Below are 22059 nucleotides of genomic sequence, written 5' to 3'. Positions count from 1 at the left end.
TGGCTTGTATGTATATGGGGGGGTTGCAGTTCCCATAGCAGTAATGCTTGGGATTTGATAAACACATGAACCCTTTATTCCCCTATTCTGGACATAAATAACCGGCTTAGGCTAAAATAGAGAGAAGGAGAGCAGAATGGACAGCATTTGAGGACAGGTGAAGACAGTTTGTGAATGACATTTAGAGAACACAGACATCTGATACAAGTCCAAAGCAAACCAAGGTTCTGATTCAAATAAAGTCCTCCATCTATTCCTCCATCATTTTCCTTCTTTCCCTCTGCCTCCAGTGCACTTTTTTCCTTCCAGAAAGGTGGAGACAGATGGAGTGTGTGTTTTAGAGTCCTTGGCTGAACTGTAGAAGTGCTGACATGGCACCAAACCTCCTAACAGCGCTATGACGCACCTATCTGTCACTTTACGCATGTACACACACACACACACACACACACACACACAAACCCATATTCTCATGCGCACGCACACACATCCTAATTGTGCACGCGAATGCAACGCACACACACAGTACATGCTCATATACACACAGACACCTATCAACAGGCACCAGTGTATACACACAACACACTTATACAATATCGCTCTCTATCAGTGTCAATCTACTGACTTATACCTTTATCAGTCCAGCCAGCATCCAATACTATCACCATCAGTCTTCACACACACACACACACACACACACACACACACACACACACACACACACACACACACACACACACACACACACACACACACACACACACACACACACACACACACACACACACACACACACACACACACACACACACACACACACAGCTGAGTGATGTTGGAGTGCATTTCTCTACCCTGGGTGAAAGTGAGTCATCTATCCTTCCGCGGCTTCATTACAACCAAGGACGAACACTATCTCTCTCCCTCTATCCGTCTCCATATCTATCTCTCTCTACCCATCTCTTTCTCTCACTCTATCTTGTTCTCTCATTTTCCCTGTCCATATCTCTATCATCCAAACTTTCTCAATTTCTCTCTCTCTCTCGCGCCTGCCCTTGAACAGGTGCCAGAGTGTTGCTGCAGTTTGGATATAAGCACTGTAACCTCTTGAAAATGTTGGATAACATGAATAGGTGAAATACGCTAATCTCAAGGTTTGTGCGTGCACAAGTTGAGTTCTATTATTTGGAGCAAGGAAAACAAGTCAATGGGTCGAGACATACATTTATTCATGTCATCCAACAGTTGCAGTGGATGAATGAATGGATGGATTAGACATCATTAGAGAGAGAGAGAGAGAGAGAGAGAGAGAGAGAGAGAGAGAGAGAGAGAGAGAGAGAGAGAGATAGAGAGAGTTATAGAGGTTACATATGTGTGCTGTGTTCCTGTCTGTCTCTCAGGGCTCAGACAGAGAGAGGGCGTGTAGAAAGCCTTGGATTTGAGGCCCTACAGAATGCATGAATAATGAATGGCCAAAAACCTCTTATTCTCTAAATTTTAAATGGCCAGCTGCTATCAAAAATAACCTGATCTGCAGAACATTAGGAGACTCAGCACGCAACAGAGACAGAGGTCTGACTCACCTACAGTATAGCGAGCAGCACATATAGAATCCTGAGTGTTATTTAGTTTCTGCCCTGCGTGTTTGTTTGTTTTTTACATCTTATGTCTAATCATGCACATAATATGGTACCGACCACTATGTGGTACTAAGTACCAATGTGTTACCACTTTCACCTTATGATTAAGCTCATGTACATAGTATCTGCAAGTCTAATGCTATGTGTACAGTATGTGTATATCTTGATTGTGTAGGTTTTCATTGACATGCTTATGTATTTTTTTTTAATACTGTTATTAGGCATGTAACTTCAGAATATAATTGACAGATAAGCAGTATAAAATGAAAAAAATAACAGTGACAGATAAATTATGTAAATGTTCCAGATGAATACAAATAAAAAACGTATGTTTGATTTTTCTCCTTGCTCTCCCTGCCTCCTGCCTGCTATTTCTTCTTCTGGAAAGAAACAAAATGATGGAGCTTATGCAAAAACTAATTTCAAATTTACACCTGTAAACCAGTGATTTGACAATAAAGTTGATAATGACTCATCAACATTGGCAACTCTGAAAGAGTATGTGTAGATCGTGTACACACAGCTACACAACTACATTTGTACACCAAGAGTTAAAATGAACACTGAGGATTTTACTGTCTAGTTCTTCATTGGAGATTTTTCATCGTCCCACAGAATCCTCTAATTGCCATCTTGTCAAGAGCTGAGGAAAACGGGTACATTGTCTTCCACCTTTATTTTGACATATCACAGTGGATGTTACAGGATCACTCCACATCTGGGAGTCAATGTCAGCTGTAAGTTGGAGATAATTAATAATATTCGGTCTCAGGTGTCTTAATTCAAAGATAGCGGAAAGAGACTTTCAACACCCTCTAGTGGTTAGAATGCAATCTTTAAATGTTGACATATTATGAATTATGTATTTCTGCATAGATGGCATGCAGATATCCCATCCTCTAGTTCTAACAAGTTCCAATATTCTTAAAAGAGTTTTTTTTTACCCTGTTGGGAATTCAGATATGGGGAGACATACTGTGACTCTGTCACGGTTACCTGCCAAGAACCCATAATTGTAACTACTTAAACCCTATATAATAGCCTACTTACCAGAGTCTATATTAGGCCCCTCATTTTTTTCCCTATACAAAAAACAAAACAAAAAAACTTAGCCTAAAATATCTGATCTACAACAAGCTCACAAGCTTGCATGTCTGCTATTTTTGGAATAGGGATTCTAGATATCATGTTTTACAGTGTGGGAAAACGATCTGTAAGATGTTCTCTCAGAATTCCTGTTTTGGATTGCTGGTGAACCACATAAATGATTTCTACCATGATCATCTATATTTGATAAGCTCCCATGCAGTTAAAGTAGCTCCATAACAACAACAACACACCCTCCCCAAAACTCCTTTTGGAGCCAAGGAAGAACGATTAAAAGTCACTACTCTGTTTCAATCAGTAACCATGCACAATCCAAACCAGATATCTTGTTGCAGTCGTGGACTCTGAATTTCAACAGCCAAATTAACACAACTACAAAGTCAACTTATTATCACCTTACAAATAGGCTATATCAAGGATTAAAGGACAACTCAAGATTTGGAAAAATGGCAACTATACTCTAACAATGTTTTTACAGGTCTCCCTGCCTAAAACATCGAACAGACAGCTGCAGTTGATGCCGAATAACGCTGCTGCTCGAGTCCTAACTAACACCAAGAAAGTGGCTCATATAACTCCAGTTATCAGATCTTCACCCTGGTTTCCTCATGTTGCTTTATAAAGCATGGAACGGTTTAGTGCAAAAATACATTTCTGTTCTGTTATGAACCATACACCTCAGGTCATCTGGGACAGGTCTGCTTTCTGTCACCAGTCTAAACTAAATGTGGAGAAGCAGCATTCAGTTTTTATGCAACACATCTGGAAGAAATTAACTCCCAGAAAACTGCCGGTCTGCAGGAACTCTCAAGTTCTTTTAAATAACGCTGAAGCTGATGACTTTTCTCTTTGCCTCTGCATTTTATTGAGGAAATGTCTTGCACTGCACTGTAACTTTTAGTTAACTTTTTATTTTAGCTTATTCTTATGTTCTATTCTCTTAGCTCTTTAACTATTTTTATTGTATTTAAATATCCTATTATGATAAAAAAATGACTTGTGCTTAATGTGCTATACAAATAAACTTGCCTCCCTTCCCTGGTCATCAGATATCAGTCCAATATCATGTACAATAAAAAGGGACCATGGCCGTGCAGAGAGCACTGAGGGGGCGTGTGTGTGTGTGTGCACAGCGCGTGCCACTTTTTGGGGGTGGTCTTTTATTTTCTTTCACAAAATAAATGTAGTGGGCCTACATTGGATGTCTAAAGGGCCTTGCAAACGGACGATAAAACGCGCCTATAATTCATTTTCAATGAGACCTGCGTTTTTGCTCTGAGAAGTGTATGCAACGCAAGTGTATTTACGTGAGCGCGGTCCCGTGAATTTGTTGCGCGTGTGCTCGTTACGTGCACACGCCCGCGACTCACCAGACCTGGATTCTGTTTAGCTTTTTTTTTTACACGCTTGCGTTCATGCGTTGTTGCGCCTATCTTCAACAGACCTGGAGGAGACCTGTGTTGATCCAGGCCACAACGCCTGCGTTCCTCGTTTCACGTTTGTCATTGGACAGTAAAATAAGCAATCTCATTACAATGTATTAAAATATATAATATTGATAAGGGCCATGGATGATCCACGGCCCTTATTCTTTTTACAGCCTGCCATTTTTTATGGGAGGGAAAGGGGCACTTTGAGGCAAAAGGGCAGGGGCCGAAGCCCCAAAAGCCACCCTCTCTGCACGTGCCTGCAAGGGACTTAAACCATAATTTCCCCTGGGAAACAAAAACAAGCAAACAAAGACAGAACATAAACACAAACAAACACATAAAATAAAATAAATAGAAAGCTGAGTTTGGAGTTAAAGCGTAGAAACCAAATGTCAGGGGAACATTTTAAAAAATTAATTAGTTTGGCTGGTAGTACGGTTAAAATAAAACAAGTCATCAGTTTCCTAATGATCTTTCCTCAAGGTCTCTTATCCCGACAACAGTAGACAGCCCCATTACTCTAATAGACAGCCTTATAGACAGCCAGGACTGATAAAGCTGGGTCAATGCCAGTGTGATCAGCTATACTGTACCATCCCAGCATGTTGGATAAGCCCACAGAACTAGAGTGAGCGGATACACCTCTCTATCAGCCAGGTTTTACTGTAACTAATAGACAGTGCCTGGGGGCCCTGGGGCAAATGACATGATACAATCCCCATTAGCTCCCAATAATAGACTTGCTCTGGCATGTTTAAAAAGTGTCATGTTTTCAAAAGTGAAGTCAAGCTGTTCTATTATAGTCTATTTAAATGATGTACCTGCCTGCAAGGAGCCCATGGCTTAATTGTTGGCAATCTGACATATGACTCCATTCATTTCCCACCGTGACTGTTTCAATACAAAACAATTGGGATCCGGAGTAACCTGTCAGAGATGTTACAATAAGCTACAGACAGTTGATGATGCAGTCGAGGCGGCGTCATAATACACTCCTACTTTGTTCGTTGTACGGGATTTGGGCGGACAGTCCACTTGTCGACTTTACACTGACTAGCTACTTCCTTTTGTTTACTACGATTGTGCAACAGGCAACAGCAGCAACAGGCATGCAGCCGTCTAAATTTAATGGTATGGCAAGTTATTTGCTAGAGTGAAATTCCAACAAACAAGTACGTAGCTTTATGTGTAGTGTTCCTTACAGTATGGGGGATTCGAGCACAGTACTGGGGCCCATAAGTCGCCGGAGAAGGGCTACCATATCAGCGGGGAGAGGGGTTACTCTGCAGCCGATGAATGGGGACTCTGTCGCGGTGTGTCAAAGTGCAGCGACTACTACTAGAAAGGCTCTGGAGACACAGCCAAACGGATGTGCATCAGCCAAAACAAAGAATGAGAAAAGACGAAAAAATCAGCTCAGTCACCTCAGTGACAGATTGTGGTGAGAAAAGTTGCAATATTTAGTTCTTCTTGGCTATGTAAAATGGGTGCATATGTCAAAGTTGTCACTTGTCCGATTCGTCATTCGTTTATGATGTCTTATGTGGAATAAATGTAGACTCATTTATCAATTCGCAGTGCAGGACGTGTGCAAACATACCAGAGCCAGGGGCGGCTGTTTCCTTTTCCTTGTGTTTCCAGTGCGAAAGTTTATTTCAGGACAGGTTACTGTGGCGAGTTTGCGATGGGTGTGTCATCGATTTGCAATGCACTGCAGGCCGTGCCGACGGTGGGATCCACGGCGGTTTTCGAGGATTTTTGACAAAATAAAAAAGCACTATCAATTTATCATTCACAAATAATTAATTAATTAACATAAATACAAAGTCCCTCAAGAATACACGTGAACTTGAACTGCGGGCTTAGGAGAAAACTGGGCATTAATTAAACCATTGCCGCTTGACTGAGAAGACTGCATGGGCACTTGACTTGGGCAGTGAGAGCACTACAACGAAATGGGCACTCGAGAAGGTGACAAGGTGTGTGTGTGTGTGTGTGTGTGCGCGCGCGCGCGCGTACTGCATATAATACTGCCTATAGTTAATAGTTATTAGTCCCCAAAATATAGTGACCATTTAATTATCCCCCAAGTATATGTAGTAGCCTACCTAGTTTCCCCAACAAATTGACATATCTCCTCCTTCAGTCATCCAGCAGCAGCTCCCAGTATTTTGATGATAAACTAGAAGAAGTGCCCCTCGGGGCTCAGGTCTCCACCAGGATTGATATTTGAAGGACTAATATAAAATACTGTCACATATTTCGGTCTCCTGGTGGTGCTCGAAAAGGCAGAATTGAAAAATGCAGGCCAGATGTTTTTCCTTGGCATGGCCCACTCCTGAAAACTTTGGAAGCCAATATTATCCAATCAGGATGGATAATATTGGTTTAGGTTTATTCTAAGTGGGGAACAAAGAACCATTTTTGTGGGGTGGGGAACATAGAACCTGGGGAACATAGGTACGCTCCCGCTACAACCAGTCCAGAATGCAGCAGCACGCGCACTAAGACCAGATGGAGAGCACACATCACACCCATTTTAAAGTCACTTCACTGGTTGCCTGTTTGTTCCTGTTTGTTCCTTCTGCTGGTTTTGAAATCTATTCATGGAAATGCACCTGCCTACTTATCTGAAATGCTCCCTGGGTATGTTCCTGGAAGAGCTCTCAGATCCTCTGGAACTGGTCTTTTAGAAGTTCCTAAGGCTAAACTAAAAGGCATAACGTGGAACAGCCGAGAAGCCTGACTTGTAAACCTGCGGCTCTCTGAATCCACGGACATTTTTTAAATAAATCTTAACACATACCTTAATAACCTTGACAGTCAAACGTGCCAATGAAAAAAACAGTAATATAGTGACATCACACTATCAGCCCCTCCCCTAAGCCCCCCCCCCCCCCCCCCCCCTTTATCATACAACTACAGCTGTTCAGTTCAGGTGGATCACCACCCATCACCACAGTGGGTGGTGATGTGGGTGGCACCCACCAGGCAAACCAGGCATACTTAATGAACTGGTGGGGGTGCCCACATAAAAAACACATTTTAACAAATACTGTACACTTTTTTGAAAAAAAATCTTCATCCTTATATAACTATAAGACCTGATGATCATGTTTTAGAGTGGAAAAAAATCATGGGACTCCATCTTTAATGTTTCTTCTATTTTGTAAACTTTGAAGCACATTGGGTTACACTTGCTGTATGAAATGTGCTATATGTTGTGATACAAGCCCATGCACAGTACATCTTAGTCTATGTACTTGAACTTGAGATACAGTGTACTTGATATGTATTGTGTACTGCTGGTCCTGTAGCATACTTTATAGATAGGCTACGAGAGACATCTAGGCGACAGCAAGGTCAGCCTTGCTGCAGTAGGCACGTTCTTCTGTCTCATATCTTATTGTTACGTCATTATGATCCAGCACTATATATGTTTCCTGTTTGTGTAATAAACTTTGTGAACCTTAGCGTGATACTGTCTCGTGTCTCGTTAATTTGTTCTCCCGGGTACCCACCGGCCGCCGCCGCAGTCGCCGTACCAAAGGAATACTTTAACAGGATTGTCACACACCACCCAGCCTGCACACACTACCTGTCTGTCAGAACCAGACGAGGGTCCAGTATTTAGATTACAACACTATACAAATAAAGTTTTGATTGATTGATTGATTGATTGATTGATGTGTGTGTGCAGAGTGTGGCTGCGATCAAGCCAACGGTGCCAGAGATTAGCTGTTCACAGACAGACACACACACACACGGATGGACGGATGAACGGACGGAGTGCAAAACATATTATATACTCTCCCTATGCCTTTGGCCTGGTGGAGACAAAAAACTGTCCATACTCATTCATGTGAACATGTCTTGTCTTGTCAACACTCTGATTGTCACATCACATGTAGGCAGGAAGCTCTGTGCATCCATTCATCAGTCATACATCCGTTTATCCACTCACCCATTTCTCTTTTACTCCAGCTGTCACCAGTCACGGGAGTCCTTGCTGAGCTCAGCCAGTGGTTTCAGCAACTACAGAGGAATTCTCAACTGGTGTGTGGTCATGCTGGTAAGACACACACACACACACACACACACACACACATTTTAGTTCTTTATTTCAATCCACAAATTACAATTCATTTTACAGGGAAACAAATATAATGAGATTTACATTGTCATGGGCACCTAAGGATACTCGTGACATCCACACAAACTGCCTATAGCCAAAACAGAGCAGTATTTGGCAAGTTGTTTGGCTTTGCTCTTTGTCATGCCAGCTATTGTTAGGCCTAGTGGTCAGTTTATGTACATGGCCCAGGCTTCCAAATACACACTACTAAAAAACACGTTATTTCAATGGTAGTGGTTGGAGAGAAAGGATTTTTGTCCAACCAAGAAACAGCAGGCAATGGGTGCAAAGAGGGGCACAACCACTGGCGGGACTTGACAAAGGGTCAATTTAATTATGTAGGATACAAAATGGCTACTACTGCAGTGGCATTAAAGCCAACATCACCCTCACCTCACTCATACGAACAACGCACACACACACACACACACACACACACACACACATACATTTCAATTTCTTTATTTGAATCCACAAATTACAATTAATTTTACAAGGAAACAAATATAACGGGGTTGACAGTTCGGGCAGTATTATGCGTGTCTTAAGTACCAGGTCTTATGACTTAACTTAAGACCTGGAGGCGTGGCCAATGCCATTTGGCTATTCTGAGTGGCCAAATGGCATTGATCACGCCTCCAGGTCTTAAGTTAAGTAATAAGACCTGGTACTTAAGACACGCATAATACTGCCCTTCATGTTCACTTAAGGATACAGCCGAAACAGAGCAGTATTTGGCAAGTTGTTTGGCTTTGCTGTGCAAACACACACACACACACACACACACACACACACACACACACACACACACACACACACCATACTGTTGCAAATGGCTGAAATATTGAAACCCTTAGTGAATGTGAAACACTGTTTGTGGAGCAACATATTACTCCATTCTACCAACTTTATTGCTAAAACTGGATGGAAATAATTAGAGACCGTCCTTCATATTTTGTTTTTTATTGTATTTTTTTCCTTCAAAATTCTTTTGTATGTCTTCTATTGGCCTTGGCTGTAATACGGTTGATTATTGATTATTATTTCGACAGCAGGTCGCATTTACAGTACTATGAAATTGTGCATTTCCTGTCAGTCAGTCGTCAGTTGTTTGATTAGTCTCCCCGTAACCCTGTGCCTCGTGACATCACGTGACATCATCAGGGATGGAGATCCCTGATGTCATCAATATTGGCCAGCAACTCTACATCTGACCTCAAACCTCAAACCCTTAGATCTCCATATATGGAGCTGACCTGTTCTGACATTCCTTATGTTGATCCTTCCCCATCCATCCTTCCTCTTCGATGTCTCCCTTTTGACTGATACCTGTCCATTTAACTCTAGACAGGCCTGCCCCAAAGTTATTAGTGCAGCCGCGCCCGGCAGTCTGCTGTCACCCAGGCGGATGCGTGCACGTGACCTCGCTCTAAACCGGTTCTGACATTCCATATGTTGATCCTTCTCCATCCATCCTTCCTCTTCGATGTCTCCTTTTTGACTGATACCTGTCCATTTAATTCTAGACGGGCCTGCCCCAAAGTTATTAGTGCAGCCGTGCCCAGCATTCTGCTGTCACCCAGGCGGATGCGTGCACGTGACCTCTGCGACCTCCACATCGGTTAGGGTCCCGTTGTTCTAGCAACTACTTTGGATTTTGATGTCCCCAGACATATCAGTTGGCAGAGATCTCTGATCGTCTGGCCATGCAAGACAAGATCTATGGCACGGCCCACGAGACCCAACACACAGTGGCCATCTAATGTCATATCTAAACTGAACCAGTTTAGAGCAGCTACATGCATCGGTGCCTTTGCAATGTCATGTCACTGGCTTCCTTTAACAATGAATGGTAGACTGCATCGTTTAATCTGCCTGTATGAACGCAACATTACAAGGGAAATAGACCAGGGTCAGAGCAGGTAACAGATGATGTTCACGAGCTGGGAGGACACAAGCTGTCAGGGTAGAATTTGAAAAGAAAGAAAGAGGTGTTCTTAATTCACGGAATTGCGCCAACTACAGTTTATTGTCAGCTATTGTCTGTATGTAAGGGTCACAAAGGGTGTTTTTGTAGCATCTTCCAAACGTTAGATGTCACCTGATGTCACCTGATCTGATCATCCAACGTAGTTAGTCAGAACAAGACAGCTTTGTGTGTTTGGCCTTTAAAATTGTACAGTAAGGGCAAGGTACATCAGTGATTGATACCAGAGCAGAGATCATAGATATGATACCTTCAGCCTTGTCGGAAAAAAGGATAAAAAAGACATTCTTGTGATGATTTACACACATTAAAGTTTACCACATTTGAGACGGCGAACAGTGTTAGAAAAATAAATCTAGTGCTGTTTATGATCATTCATTAGATCAAAATAATTATGATTTCATATTTTTAGTCTAACTGATCCAAGCAGATGACTGTATTATGCTTAAATCTAGATTTAGCCTAACAGTTTCTAAAGTGGAGGTGCAGAGTAGATTTAACCTGTAAAGTCAATTCCAATGTTTAGTTGACACACATGTATTTTATGATACATGTGTGGTCATACACACCAACACACCAACTTGCATTAGTGAGCAGATAGTTCACACTATATGTACTGTAATTACTAAATATAAAACATGCAAGATACATACATCTGCATCTGTCCCCCTTCCACTCTTTCTCCAACTTCAGAAAGGGTCTCAGACCCCTCAGTCTTAAGCCTATTCTGGTGAGCAATGCATAAACCCAGTTTAAATCAACTCAATCCATACCATATATTTCAAAGTCCATAAAGCTTATTGTGACCAAAGGTTGCAGATTACTATGAAAACCTGCAAAACCCGTCAGTCGGTTTGTCGGTCACGCCTCCATATATGGTCACGCCTTGTGACACGTCACACCAATATGGCCGTTTCCATATATGAAGATCACGACACTGACCTCATCTAACCCTGGATAACCATACATGGACATGCAGCAAATGTAGCAATTACCAAATATGCGGGGATTCTTTCTCAATAAAAAAGCTTAGAACTTCAACCCTTGGTTCAAGGCGTCTTTCAGACATCTCCATTGTGTTGATATGCAAAGTAAATTAACTCTCTTGGTCCTTTCCGAGCAGTGCATCTAATAATTAAACACAAAGTTGGTACTTTATTTTCACAACAGCAAAGATTTAAAGAAAAATCACACCCGTGTAAACTGAGTGGTGCAACTCCCCCCCCCCCCCCCCCCCCCCTCTCTCTCTCTCTCTCTCTGTCTCTCATTAGCAGGCAGCAGTGCAGCACTATCTCTCTCTCTCTGTTTCTGGCACAACAGCGCCACTTTTGGTAGTCATTGGTGCTCGTGCTCATAGTCACATAGGTGAACACATAGGTGAACACATAGGTGAACACATAGACACGGACATTGCTGTTCGTTGGAGTGGTTGCACCACTCAAAAAGAAAAGAAAACAATAGGCACATATCACAGGTGTTTTCAACAGGTGGTCCGTTCCATAGCGTTTAACAAAAGAGCCTGTTCAGCCTGCAGGCAGTAACCTTGTGTTGTGCTTTGTCACTATAGCTTTAATGGCAGAGAGGGAGGGAGCAAGACAAGAGAGTGAGTGAGATGGAGAATGTAAGAAAAATGTAATGAAAGAAAGAAAGAAAACCGTACATTGACACTGTTGATGATGAACATTAAATACAGTGATGCTGAGGATGTGTGAGGTATATAGTTAAGCATAGGTTTATACACATTCTATGTAATTTAATGTTGATAATGAAATTGTCAACCTTTCAACACAAAATACTATAATGATCAGTGAATCAAAATATGACCAAAACTATTAGAGGTGCTTCACTGCCACTGTGGATGAAGGCAAAGAAAAGTGAAATTAAACAAAACCACCCATTGCAGTTGAGTAGCATTGGTTAAATTCTGTTACCCAGTTTCTTTCTCCTTGTCTTTTTAGAAATCATCAAGAAAAGGCAGTTACAGTGCAAGATTATCCACCCACATAGATTAATAGAATGAAAATGAAAATGAAATTAATTAAATTATTCCACGTTTCTATAAATATCCGCTCCTATCTGCTCCTTTTCAGTTGCCTCAACCCGTCTGATTCTGTGATAGATCTGGTTTCGTGCCAGCTTAGATGCACTACAAAAAAAAGACAATTTTAGCAAGACATTCTTCTCTGAACTCAAAGCATTTCTAGGGAATTTCTTCTTTACTGGGACAGGACAGCATTGAGGGATGACATGAATAGCTTGAGGCAGGAATTGAACTCAGGACTTTGCAGTTACACTAAATGTTCCTAACAGGCTTAAAAACTCCAGGGTGCCATTATTTAAATATATTTTCAATTAAATGTCACTCAACTGACAGGTGTGTTTTTCTGGCCTCAAGAAAGATCACTTGTTACACAGCACAAATGTCTTGTTTCAAGAAGCAATTTCAAGATAAAATTATGATTATGGTATTGTATCCAATGTGTGTGGTGAAAATGTCTCCAAATCTAAAAAGCATACAAAATGTGTGCAAGTAGAGTAAATAAACAAATCAACATAAATATACCTAAAAATAAACAAAAAGCATCAATGCGAGATAGGCTCGACATCTTTTTGCAGTTTCTCTCATGCCCGAGTAAAGTGATGGAATGGGAGAGGATGGGAGGAGAGGAGATAAAAACCAGTGAGGGCTGCTTGCTGTTAATCCAGGCTTTGAACACAGATCGTTGTGTTCATCACAGGAGGCTTCTCTCGTTGCCGCTGAACTTCTGTGCCATCCCCAGTTAGCAGCATGGGGGCTTTGTGTTGATTAATGAGATATTACAATCCTTTTAGACAGAGGGAGAGATGAAGAAGGCAGAAGAGGCGGAAGCAAAGGAATGAGTGGGGAAGGAGGAAGACGAAGAGGAGAAGAGACGGGAATGTTTTATTCCATTCAATTAAATTAGCAAAATGGAATGGAGGGGTAGTGCAGAGTGCAGGCAAACAAGTAAAGGAAGGAGAAAGGGATATATATGCAGACTGATGTCATGACAGGGACATGTGGGAGAGGTGAAAAGAAGAGGGAAAGTGGTGACAAAGAAAGATGGGCTATATAAGAAAGTCAAATGATAGGGAAGTGATAGAGAAAGTGTCTTGCTTTCTTTGGCCCCTGGTCGTGGAAAGACCTGCATTTCAGATTAAAATTTGCCTTGAAAGTTCCTTTGAGAAGTTTCAAAAGGATCATCTTAAATGTACAGTCCAACACCTGCACATGTTCGGATGTGTACTAGTATTGGCATAGGCCCATATATATATTTTTTACCATGTTTAAAATGTATATTGCTCTGTGCACAATGTTGCGCCCGGTCACTGTTAGTGTACCATTGTTGGAGATTTGTTGTATACTTTGTATAGGTTCCTTGAGGTATGTCATGGATGTATTATTTGGCTGTTGTGTAATTTGACATGTACGATGTTGATGTAGCATTGAAGTGTAATTTTGTTTCTGCCTCTTGGCCAGTTCCCATTTGCAAAAGAGAATAAATTTAATGAGCAGCAGAATGTATTTGCTGAGCTTATCTATGAGCTATCAACTCCTCATAATCCTATTTTCATTTGCACATGCACACACGCACGCACGCACGCACGCACGCACGCACGCACGCACGCACGCACACAATATTATTCAGCTAGTAATTGTACTATTTGTTTTGTTTTACAGGTGCTGAGCAATTCCCGTCTTTTTTTAGAAAACCTATTAAAGTGAGTATGGCTACAACCTTTTGCAAAGGATTTTGGTATAGTTTTATGTTTTTATGCCTGTCCTTTCTCAAGTTCAAATGAGTGTCCGATCATGAACATAAATACTGTACATTGCTTCACATCAAACCATGGCTTTATGAAAGTTGAAAAGACAAAATATCATAAAATGTCATGTCTGTGTAAACATGGAATATCTATTAAGTTCTTCAACATGGACGTTGAGAAAAATCACACATTGAACTCAAAGTATACTACAGAATTGCATCAAATTATATGTAAATTATTATGTACATATTATGTATATACTGTAAATGAAAGGTAATGTCACATTTTAATCCATCATTTAAATGTGTGGTTCATTAGATATGGCATCCTTGTGGACCCTATTCAAGTTATTTCCTTATTTGTGAAGGACCCCTATAGCTGGCCAGCGGCATGCCTTGTAATTGGTAAGTACATTATTACACTTGAAACGTAGCTACAGGGATTTGAAAGCAGTCATTTTCTGATGACTGGTTACTTTTTTAGATTAAAAACCACCTGTCCTACAAGTTTATAAAATCATGACTTGAAATGAGAGTTTTGTAATTCAAGCATTATTTTTGCCTGAAGCACACAAGAAAACATTGCTAGGTTAGTATTATAAGTTAACTTTTATATTGGTTTATGCTTTCTTGGAAGAGTTGCATCCATCAGTCTTATTTCAACACATTGCTCATTGCTACTTGGTTTAAGATGTTCATATTGAAACTTGTTTTCTTTTTGCTGTTTGTTCCATCGGTGAATGTCTGCATTGCTGCAGCTCACTCTCTTGAGGGACAATTACCTGCCCTACATACTGCAAACTGTTACTGTACACTGCAGAGAGAGAGAGAGGGGGGGGGGGGGGGGGGTGACAGGGAGGGAGAGAGAGTTTGGGGGGTAAAGATAGAAAGAAGGTGTAATGTGAGGGAGTGAGAGGTAAGAAAAGAGATAGGAGGACCTGAGTAGTTGTAGACAGTCCAGGGTTAAGGAGAAAGATGGAGAGAAAGGTAGTGATATTTCTGGAAAGTGTTAATCAATGTTACTTCCTTTTGTGTGGCTGCAAGTTTGCACAGCAGCAGTTTGTTGTTGAGGGTTCTGAGGAAAAACAGTTTGGTGCCATTGCAGAGTCCGTCTTTGGGGCTGATGTTGCGCAGTAGCATCAAGGGCATTCCTGGCTTGAGGGTGATGAGGTGCCTGGGAAATCCATTGGGGCAGAGGGTGTTGAGGTATTCCACGTTGAACCGCATTCTGTCTTGGTAGTTCTCCAGGGTGTATGTGTAGTGGGACAATGTGATAGTTGTATTAGAGTTATTGAGGTGAAAGTGTAGATGTGAGTGTAGTGCGTTGGTTACCTGTGGTTTCTGCTGTGGCCATTGGCTGTGTTGTAGCCATCATGTGCTGCTGTTTGTCCAGGTTATGCTGAGCTGAGAAATTAAGATGGGAGTGTATGTGACTATATATTCAGTACATGTAGGTATAACACACACATATGCGTAATGCATTGAGGCAGAGGGCAACATATCTGAGGCCTTACCTCTGGTCCGTCTCACTCTGTCACGTGTTTGCTCCCGCCTGCGCTGACCTGGGTATGGATGTCAGTAGTGTGTGTAGACACAGAGGTACAAAATGTTATCGACATGTTATGCAGAGATATGTAGATAGATGTCTCTATACAGTGTGTCAGGATGCTCGGTACCAAGCAGTAAGGTTATCTGAATAACAGAAGTCAGTACCTCTGGCCTCAGCCACGTCCAATGAAGGTGTGTTGGCCATTTGTGGAGGAGTGCTGCCCTGGTGTTGAGCTGTGAAGTGATGTGTAGAGAGTTATGTAGAGCACAGGGTGTGAGTGTAGTGTACACAATTAATGTAGGTTATGTGATGAAGATACTGCAGTATCTGTGGAGAAAGAAACAGCAGTGTATTGCATTGTGCAATGTGCTGTGCAAAGTGTAGTTTTGAGCAAGTGTACCTGGTACATGTTGTGCTGCAGCTGCTGGAACCAAGCGTTGTGTTGGGGCTGTTGGCGTGTGAGTGGCATGGGAGGGTCCATGTAGTAGTTCAGCTGCTTGATGCATGCATTTGCGTGTAGCTGTTGGCGATGGATGTTTTGCAGACTATACATTGCAGAGGCTGCAGAATTGGGGAAACAGAGAAGGTAGGGATAAAGTATACATTGAGACATCTCCACCAGGTATGTTGTGAATGGAATGACAATGCTATGTTTATGTTTGATTATCAGTTATGTAGACTAATCAACAATGAGACTTGTAAGAATGCAACAGCCTTACGTTGATGGGGATGGTTTGGGGAAGACGCAGTTGTCGTGGAAAGGCCAACTTAGCAAAGGAACAATTGTATTTGGCAGCTGATCCAGAGGAGGGCGTGGAGGAGTGGGGTGATGTGGAAGGGGTGTTTGTGTTTCTGGTTCCAGAGATTGTCATGGTTGAGCCTGCAGAAAAGGAGACACAGATAAGGGATGAATCAACCACACAATGTGACATGTCCACCACAGATCATGTGAAAGGTAGTGATATTTCTGGAAAGTGTTAATCAGTGTTAGCAGCAGTTATGTATTATTCAGAAATGACATATGTAGAAATGACATGTAGCAATGCAACAGCCTTACCTCAATGGGGATTGTAGGGCCAGGAAGAACAGCGCGAAGCAAGTCTCGAAAAACCACATTGGCAGTATGATGTTCCGGCTGTCCTTCTTTCTGCTTTATGGCATAGGTGAGAGCTTCTGGGTTACCTGTCCTTGAGCTGGCAACATAAAGCTGTCCGTGACTGAAGACAGGGGACGAAAGCCAGACCCCCACTCTTGTAAGTGTCTGGCCTTGGGATTTATTGATGGTGGTGGCAAAAGCGGTGCGGACTGGAAACTGTCGTCTGGCCCACTCAAAGTAGGAATGTCTAGGATCAGGAATGAACTTGATTCGAGGGATCAGGACTTCCTTTTGTGTGGCTGCAAGTTTGCACAGCAGCAGTTTGTTGTTGAGGGTTTTCAGGAAAAACAGTTTGGTGCCATTGCAGAGTCCGTCTTTGGGGCTGATGTTGCGCAGTAGCATCAAGGGCATTCCTGGCTTGAGGGTGATGAGGTGCCTGGGAAATCCATTGGGGCAGAGGGTGTTGAGGTATTCCACGTTAAACCGCATTCTGTCTTGGTAGTTCTCCAGGGTGTCAGCACTGCTCAGGTTGGTTGACAGACCTGGTATCCAGGTCTCCATTAGGTCGTTGATGGCGTCCACGTCCTTGTTGGTAGGGGCAAGTACTGATCGGCCATCCAGCCAGCCGGTAGTAGTGAAGTTGTTGGACATATCTGGAAATATAGTTTGGCAAAACATCTTCATGGAGCACTCCTCCGCTGTGTGGTCATTGTCTGTGTTGCTTTGAATGTGGAAATACCTGTCATCTGGGATGAAGATGAAGTCGTTTGCATCGTTGGCTGTACCATCACCAATGCGGAGTGTCCATTGGTCAAAGGCCTTCAGGTCTTGGTTTTCACTGGCCCTGACTCGCATGTTCTCTGTGAGGCTGGAGACTTGGAAGTGTTGCCAGAGGCCTGAGTTATTGAGGCAGCTGTTGACAATTTGGGCAGGATTAGCCCCTTGAACCACTGGAAGACACTGGCGGAAGTCGCCGGCCAAGATGATGATTTTCCCACCAAATGGACAGTCTGGCTTGTTCATCAGGTCTTTCAGAGTGTAGTCAAGTCCCTCTAGCAAGAAGCGGTGCAGCATGGTTGCCTCATCAATGAGCAGGAGGCGTGCCCGTCGCACCAGCTTGGCTAGGCTGCTTTGAGCTGTGATGTGGAAGGGTGTGTGTTCTGTTGGGTGGAGAGGTGCTTTCATCCGCGAATGGAATGTTCTGCCTAGGTGTAGGAGTTGTGCAGCAATGCCAGTAGTTGCCATGGCAAGGGCAATACAGCCACCAGGTTCCAGACTGCGCACAGCGTCCAGTAGTGCATTGAGTAGGAAGGTCTTACCACAACCGCCACGTGCTGATATGAAGAGTTGTAAGTTGGCCTGTTGCTGGACTGCCGTCATGACAGTGTCGTAAATCTGTTGTTGTGCAGCAGTGAATTGTGGAATTGTTGCCTGTACATTGGCTTTCAGCTGGGCCACATCATAGTCCAGCTCCTCACGGATAAGAGGCTCTTCGATGTTGACCAGCCCATGGACAGTGGCCTTTTCCTCATCTGTCATTTTTTCCAGGAGGAAGTCTTGGAGGTCATGTTCATGTGACTGGAGGCGGACTTGCAGATCCAGTCTCACCATGGTTTTGAGTTGCTGGTCAGTGAAGGTCGTTGCACTCTGCTGTGCTCTCCGCTTGAAGTCATCTGTCCAGTCTGGCCAGAAGTCGTTAAACAGGCTTGCAGGGTTCGCTGGTTGGCAGAAGATGAGGATGATGACGAATAGGGCACGAATCTGGGGGCAGAGGTGAGTGGCAGCAGCCTCAGTAAGGACAGTGGACCACTCTTGGTCATCATCCAACAGGCCAAGCTCCCTGCACACTGCCTGGTAGGTGTCAAGGCGGCTGCCATTGACTGAGTAGAGGTCCTCAAAACTTGTTTTCCCTTTGGAGTGGTCATTGTGGAGGAGCAGTCTCAGGTAGAACACATCTCCAGCTAGGGGGCTGATGGTGTGGACACGGCCAACGGAGAAAGCGTTGTTTTTTCTGAGTTGCCACTTGTTGTTTGTGTAGGTGTATTTGTGAGGCATGTCAACATAGCGCTGCATGGTCATAGGGTTGTAATCTGGACCTTTGGCTGTCTTCTGTTGAGCATTCAGTTTGAAGAAAGCAGTCAACTCTGTCTGTCTGCCCTGCTCCACCACATTCTCCTCATCACCCTCGGCGAAAACGACGTATTGCTCGTGTTCCAGATGCAAGCGGAGGACTTGAACAGGAGGCTTGTTGGCGGATATGGGGAATGCGAAGAGTTTCCAGCAGGCCTCACTTGAGCCAACAGAACGCATGTCTTCATAGTCCCTAATCTCATCACGGGCAGCCTGGGCGCCCTCAACTTCAACACAAACCATTGCACGGTCCGGCCCCTTGGTCACATATTTGTAGAGATATTTGGCCGCAAGTGCAGAGATGCATACTTCTACGTTGATGTGGCAGTTGTATCGGAGGCTGAGGTAGGGGTTGTAGGGCACTACCCAACTGTTGTTGATGTGGTTCCCATTTTTTTGTGCAGTTCGGCCACCATTATCTGGAGAGCGACGGCGGTAGATAGGATAACTTGTTTCGTCACCAACTGTTGTTCTGGGCTGGAAGGGTTTGGGGAAGTTCTTCTTGCAGGCTTTGCAGTTGGAGCCGGCTTTCTTCTCCATGCAGGGATTGTTGGGATGCTCTTGTCCACAGGGACCGTGGATCATGTTAGCAAGTACAATGTCCCACAGTGGCTGGCGCCTTGCTTTTTCTTGGGCAGAGATCCCATTTTCATGCGGGTCAGGGGGAAGTTCTGCACAGACAATTTGGTCCACTTGGGCTGGTGTCTTGGGTTTGTCCTGCTCTGCTAGAATGAGGAGGATGTGCGAGTGAGGCAAGCCGCGTTTTTGAAATTCTATGACCCAGAGGTGGGCAATGGCTAGGCCAAAGATGTGTCTTTTGATGAGGTCATCCATGATCTGATCTTTCTTTAGTTTGAATACCCGGGCCACCAGGTCAGGTCGGTCTTGGGGTGTCTGGCCAGGGGTGAGGGCAGCTACGATCTCTGGCCAGTGAGGATTGCAGGTGACCGTGATGAAAAGGTCTGGCTTTCGCATGTGGCGGACTATGGCCATAGCGTCCTGGAACTTGCTGTGGTACCAGCGTGGACTGCCATGGAAAGAGCTAGCAAGGATGACTCTACCCACAGCATGTTCCTGCTCATTGTGGTGGACAGAGTGAGATGGAGCACTCCGTTCCCGTCTACGCACAGCCACAACCTGTTGTAGTTGTTTGAAGCTGTCAGCCCGTAATGTCTTCTGGTTATGGCGCTGCCAAGTCAGCCTCTGGTTCTCGCATGTTATCCAGGCATTGAGGATCCATTCTTGGAACAGTCTGCCTGCCTGGAAAAGGTAGTCGCTCGCAGTGTGACGACTGTTCATGTGATAGGCAAAGAACTCACGGGCTGTGAGCCTTTTTTCATCACCCACATGCTTGAGAGCACAGTGCCAGCCAGATGTCCCTTCAATGAAGAGGAGGGTGAAGTGGAGGGGCATGGCTTTGGGATGGCGGTCAGATATGATTTTCAGACCTCCACCACGTAAGTGGATGACCAGATCATGTGCCTGTTCGTTGGTGACAATGCAAAGTTCTTGGAGATTGGAGGGGGCATTGTAAACACCGGAATGTCCTCCCTGTGGCCTGGCTGCAGCACTTATGACAATAGTGCCTCGCTGTAGTTGTTCTTCTGGGGTTTCAAGGATTTGCTTGAAATCTTGGACAAATATATTGTGCAGGTGAATAACTTGCTGCACAGTGTGCAGCAGCTGCGCCATTGTGTCCTTGTCAGCAGTGGATGTTCTGGCGGGGAGTGTCATGTTTGCAAATCTGGTGGTGTTTTCCAGACTTGGGTCGAGGACATAAAGTTGGGCAAACACAGCAACAGCACCAGGTTCTGGTTGGAGTGGCCCGATGCGCTGGATTACCTTTCCTTGGAAAATGACAGTGGGAGTGAAGCGTGTGAATGTTTTCTCTTTGACCGCAATACTGGAGAGGCAGACAGCGTTGTTGATGACACGGCTGTGTTTCCGAAACAGTTTTGCCTGAGGGGTATCGTCAAACCACAGATCATTGATGGCCTGTGGGGGCCTAGGGAAGGCTGGTAGGCAAACCTTTCCATTCAAGCAGCAGATACTGGAGGTCTCGTTTTTGAATGTGAATGCGTGACAGTGGTCACACACACAGTTGAGCTGGCCAATACTCTGTGGTGTGTCGGAGAGTTGGTTGATAGTTAGTTGGCCGCTGAGAATCTGCGCAGTGCAAGTTGCAATTTTGGCAGCAACTTGTGATTGTCGTCTTGCTGGCTGATGGGAACTGCCTGTGAAGGTAAATGGAAAGTATGGTGTGAAGTTAATTTCATGAGAGTCATGCAATAAGTAGATTGTGGTCAGTATGTGAATGTGATGTTTTTGTTGAGGCAGGCAATGGAAATGTGTGGAGGCATTAAATTGAACTGTGTGTATGTGTAGTGGGACAATGTGATAGTTGTATTAAGAGTTATTGAGGTGAAAGTGTAGATGTGAGTGTAGTGCGTTGGTTACCTGTGGTTTCTGCTGTGGCCATTGGCTGTGTTGTAGCCATCATGTGCTGCTGTTTGTCCAGGTTATGCTGAGCTGAGAAATTAAGATGGGAGTGTATGTGACTATATATTCAGTACATGTAGGTATAACATACACACATATGCGTAATGCATTGCGGCAGAGGGCAACATATCTGAGGCCTTACCTCTGGTCCGTCTCTTTCTGTCACGTGTTTGCTCCCGCCTGCGCTGAACTGGGTATGGATGTCAGTAGTGTGTGTAGACACAGAGGTACAAAATGTTATCGACATGTTATGCAGAGATATGTAGATAGATGTCTCTATACAGTGTGTCAGGATGCTCGGTACCAAGCAGTAAGGTTATGTGAATAACAGAAGTCAGTACCTCTGGCCTCAGCCACGTCCAATGAAGGTGTGTTGGCCATTTGTGGAGGAGTGCTGCCCTGGTGTTGAGCTGTGAAGTGATGTGTAGAGAGATAGTATGAGTTAAGTAGAGCACAGGGTGTGAGTGTAGTGTACACAATTAATGTAGGTTATGTGATGAAGATACTGCAGTATCTGTGGAGAAAGAAACAGCAGTGTATTGCATTGTGCAATGTGCTGTGCAAAGTGTAGTTTTGAGCAAGTTTACCTGGTACATGTTGTGCTGCAGCTGCTGGAACCAAGCGTTGTGTTGGGGCTGTTGGCGTGTGAGTGGCGTGGGAGGGTCCATGTAGTAGTTCAGCTGCTTGATGCATGCATTTGCGTG

General features: G+C 43.8%; 3 protein-coding genes across 3 annotated transcripts in view; 1 reads left to right on the top strand and 2 right to left on the bottom strand.

The window, feature by feature from the left end:
* The first annotated feature begins 5262 nt into the window (after positions 1–5262).
* dgat1b (diacylglycerol O-acyltransferase 1b) overlaps positions 5263–22059 on the top strand; it is a 40618-nt gene continuing 23821 nt past the window's right edge. The window contains exons 1-4 of the mRNA XM_079503273.1: positions 5263–5615; positions 8159–8246; positions 13997–14037; positions 14401–14486. Of these exons, the coding sequence (XP_079359399.1) occupies positions 5359–5615; positions 8159–8246; positions 13997–14037; positions 14401–14486 (472 nt within the window). The 5' untranslated portion in view covers positions 5263–5358. The remainder of the gene's footprint in view (positions 5616–8158; positions 8247–13996; positions 14038–14400; positions 14487–22059) is intronic.
* On the bottom strand, positions 15078–17051 carry LOC306924682 (uncharacterized protein). Its single transcript, XM_079503275.1, has 7 exons — positions 16688–17051; positions 16350–16510; positions 16031–16191; positions 15795–15863; positions 15596–15643; positions 15414–15485; positions 15078–15255 (listed from the first exon to the last, which is right to left on the bottom strand). Exons 3-7 carry the CDS (start codon positions 16134–16136, stop codon positions 15221–15223), a joined length of 330 nt encoding a protein of 109 aa, XP_079359401.1. The 5' UTR covers positions 16137–16191; positions 16350–16510; positions 16688–17051; the 3' UTR covers positions 15078–15220.
* On the bottom strand, positions 16575–22052 carry LOC306924368 (uncharacterized protein; the record flags this gene model as incomplete). Its single annotated transcript, XM_079502862.1, has 6 exons — positions 21943–22052; positions 21697–21765; positions 21498–21545; positions 21314–21385; positions 16813–21090; positions 16575–16597 (listed from the first exon to the last, which is right to left on the bottom strand). The coding sequence occupies exons 1-6, from the start codon at positions 22046–22048 to the stop codon at positions 16575–16577; spliced, it is 4596 nt and encodes a 1531-aa protein (XP_079358988.1). The 5' UTR covers positions 22049–22052.

Source organism: Electrona antarctica (genome assembly GCF_951216825.1).
Source record: "Electrona antarctica genome assembly, chromosome: 6".
NCBI lineage: Eukaryota > Metazoa > Chordata > Actinopteri > Myctophiformes > Myctophidae > Electrona > Electrona antarctica.
This window is presented reverse-complemented; position numbering and strand designations above follow the sequence as displayed.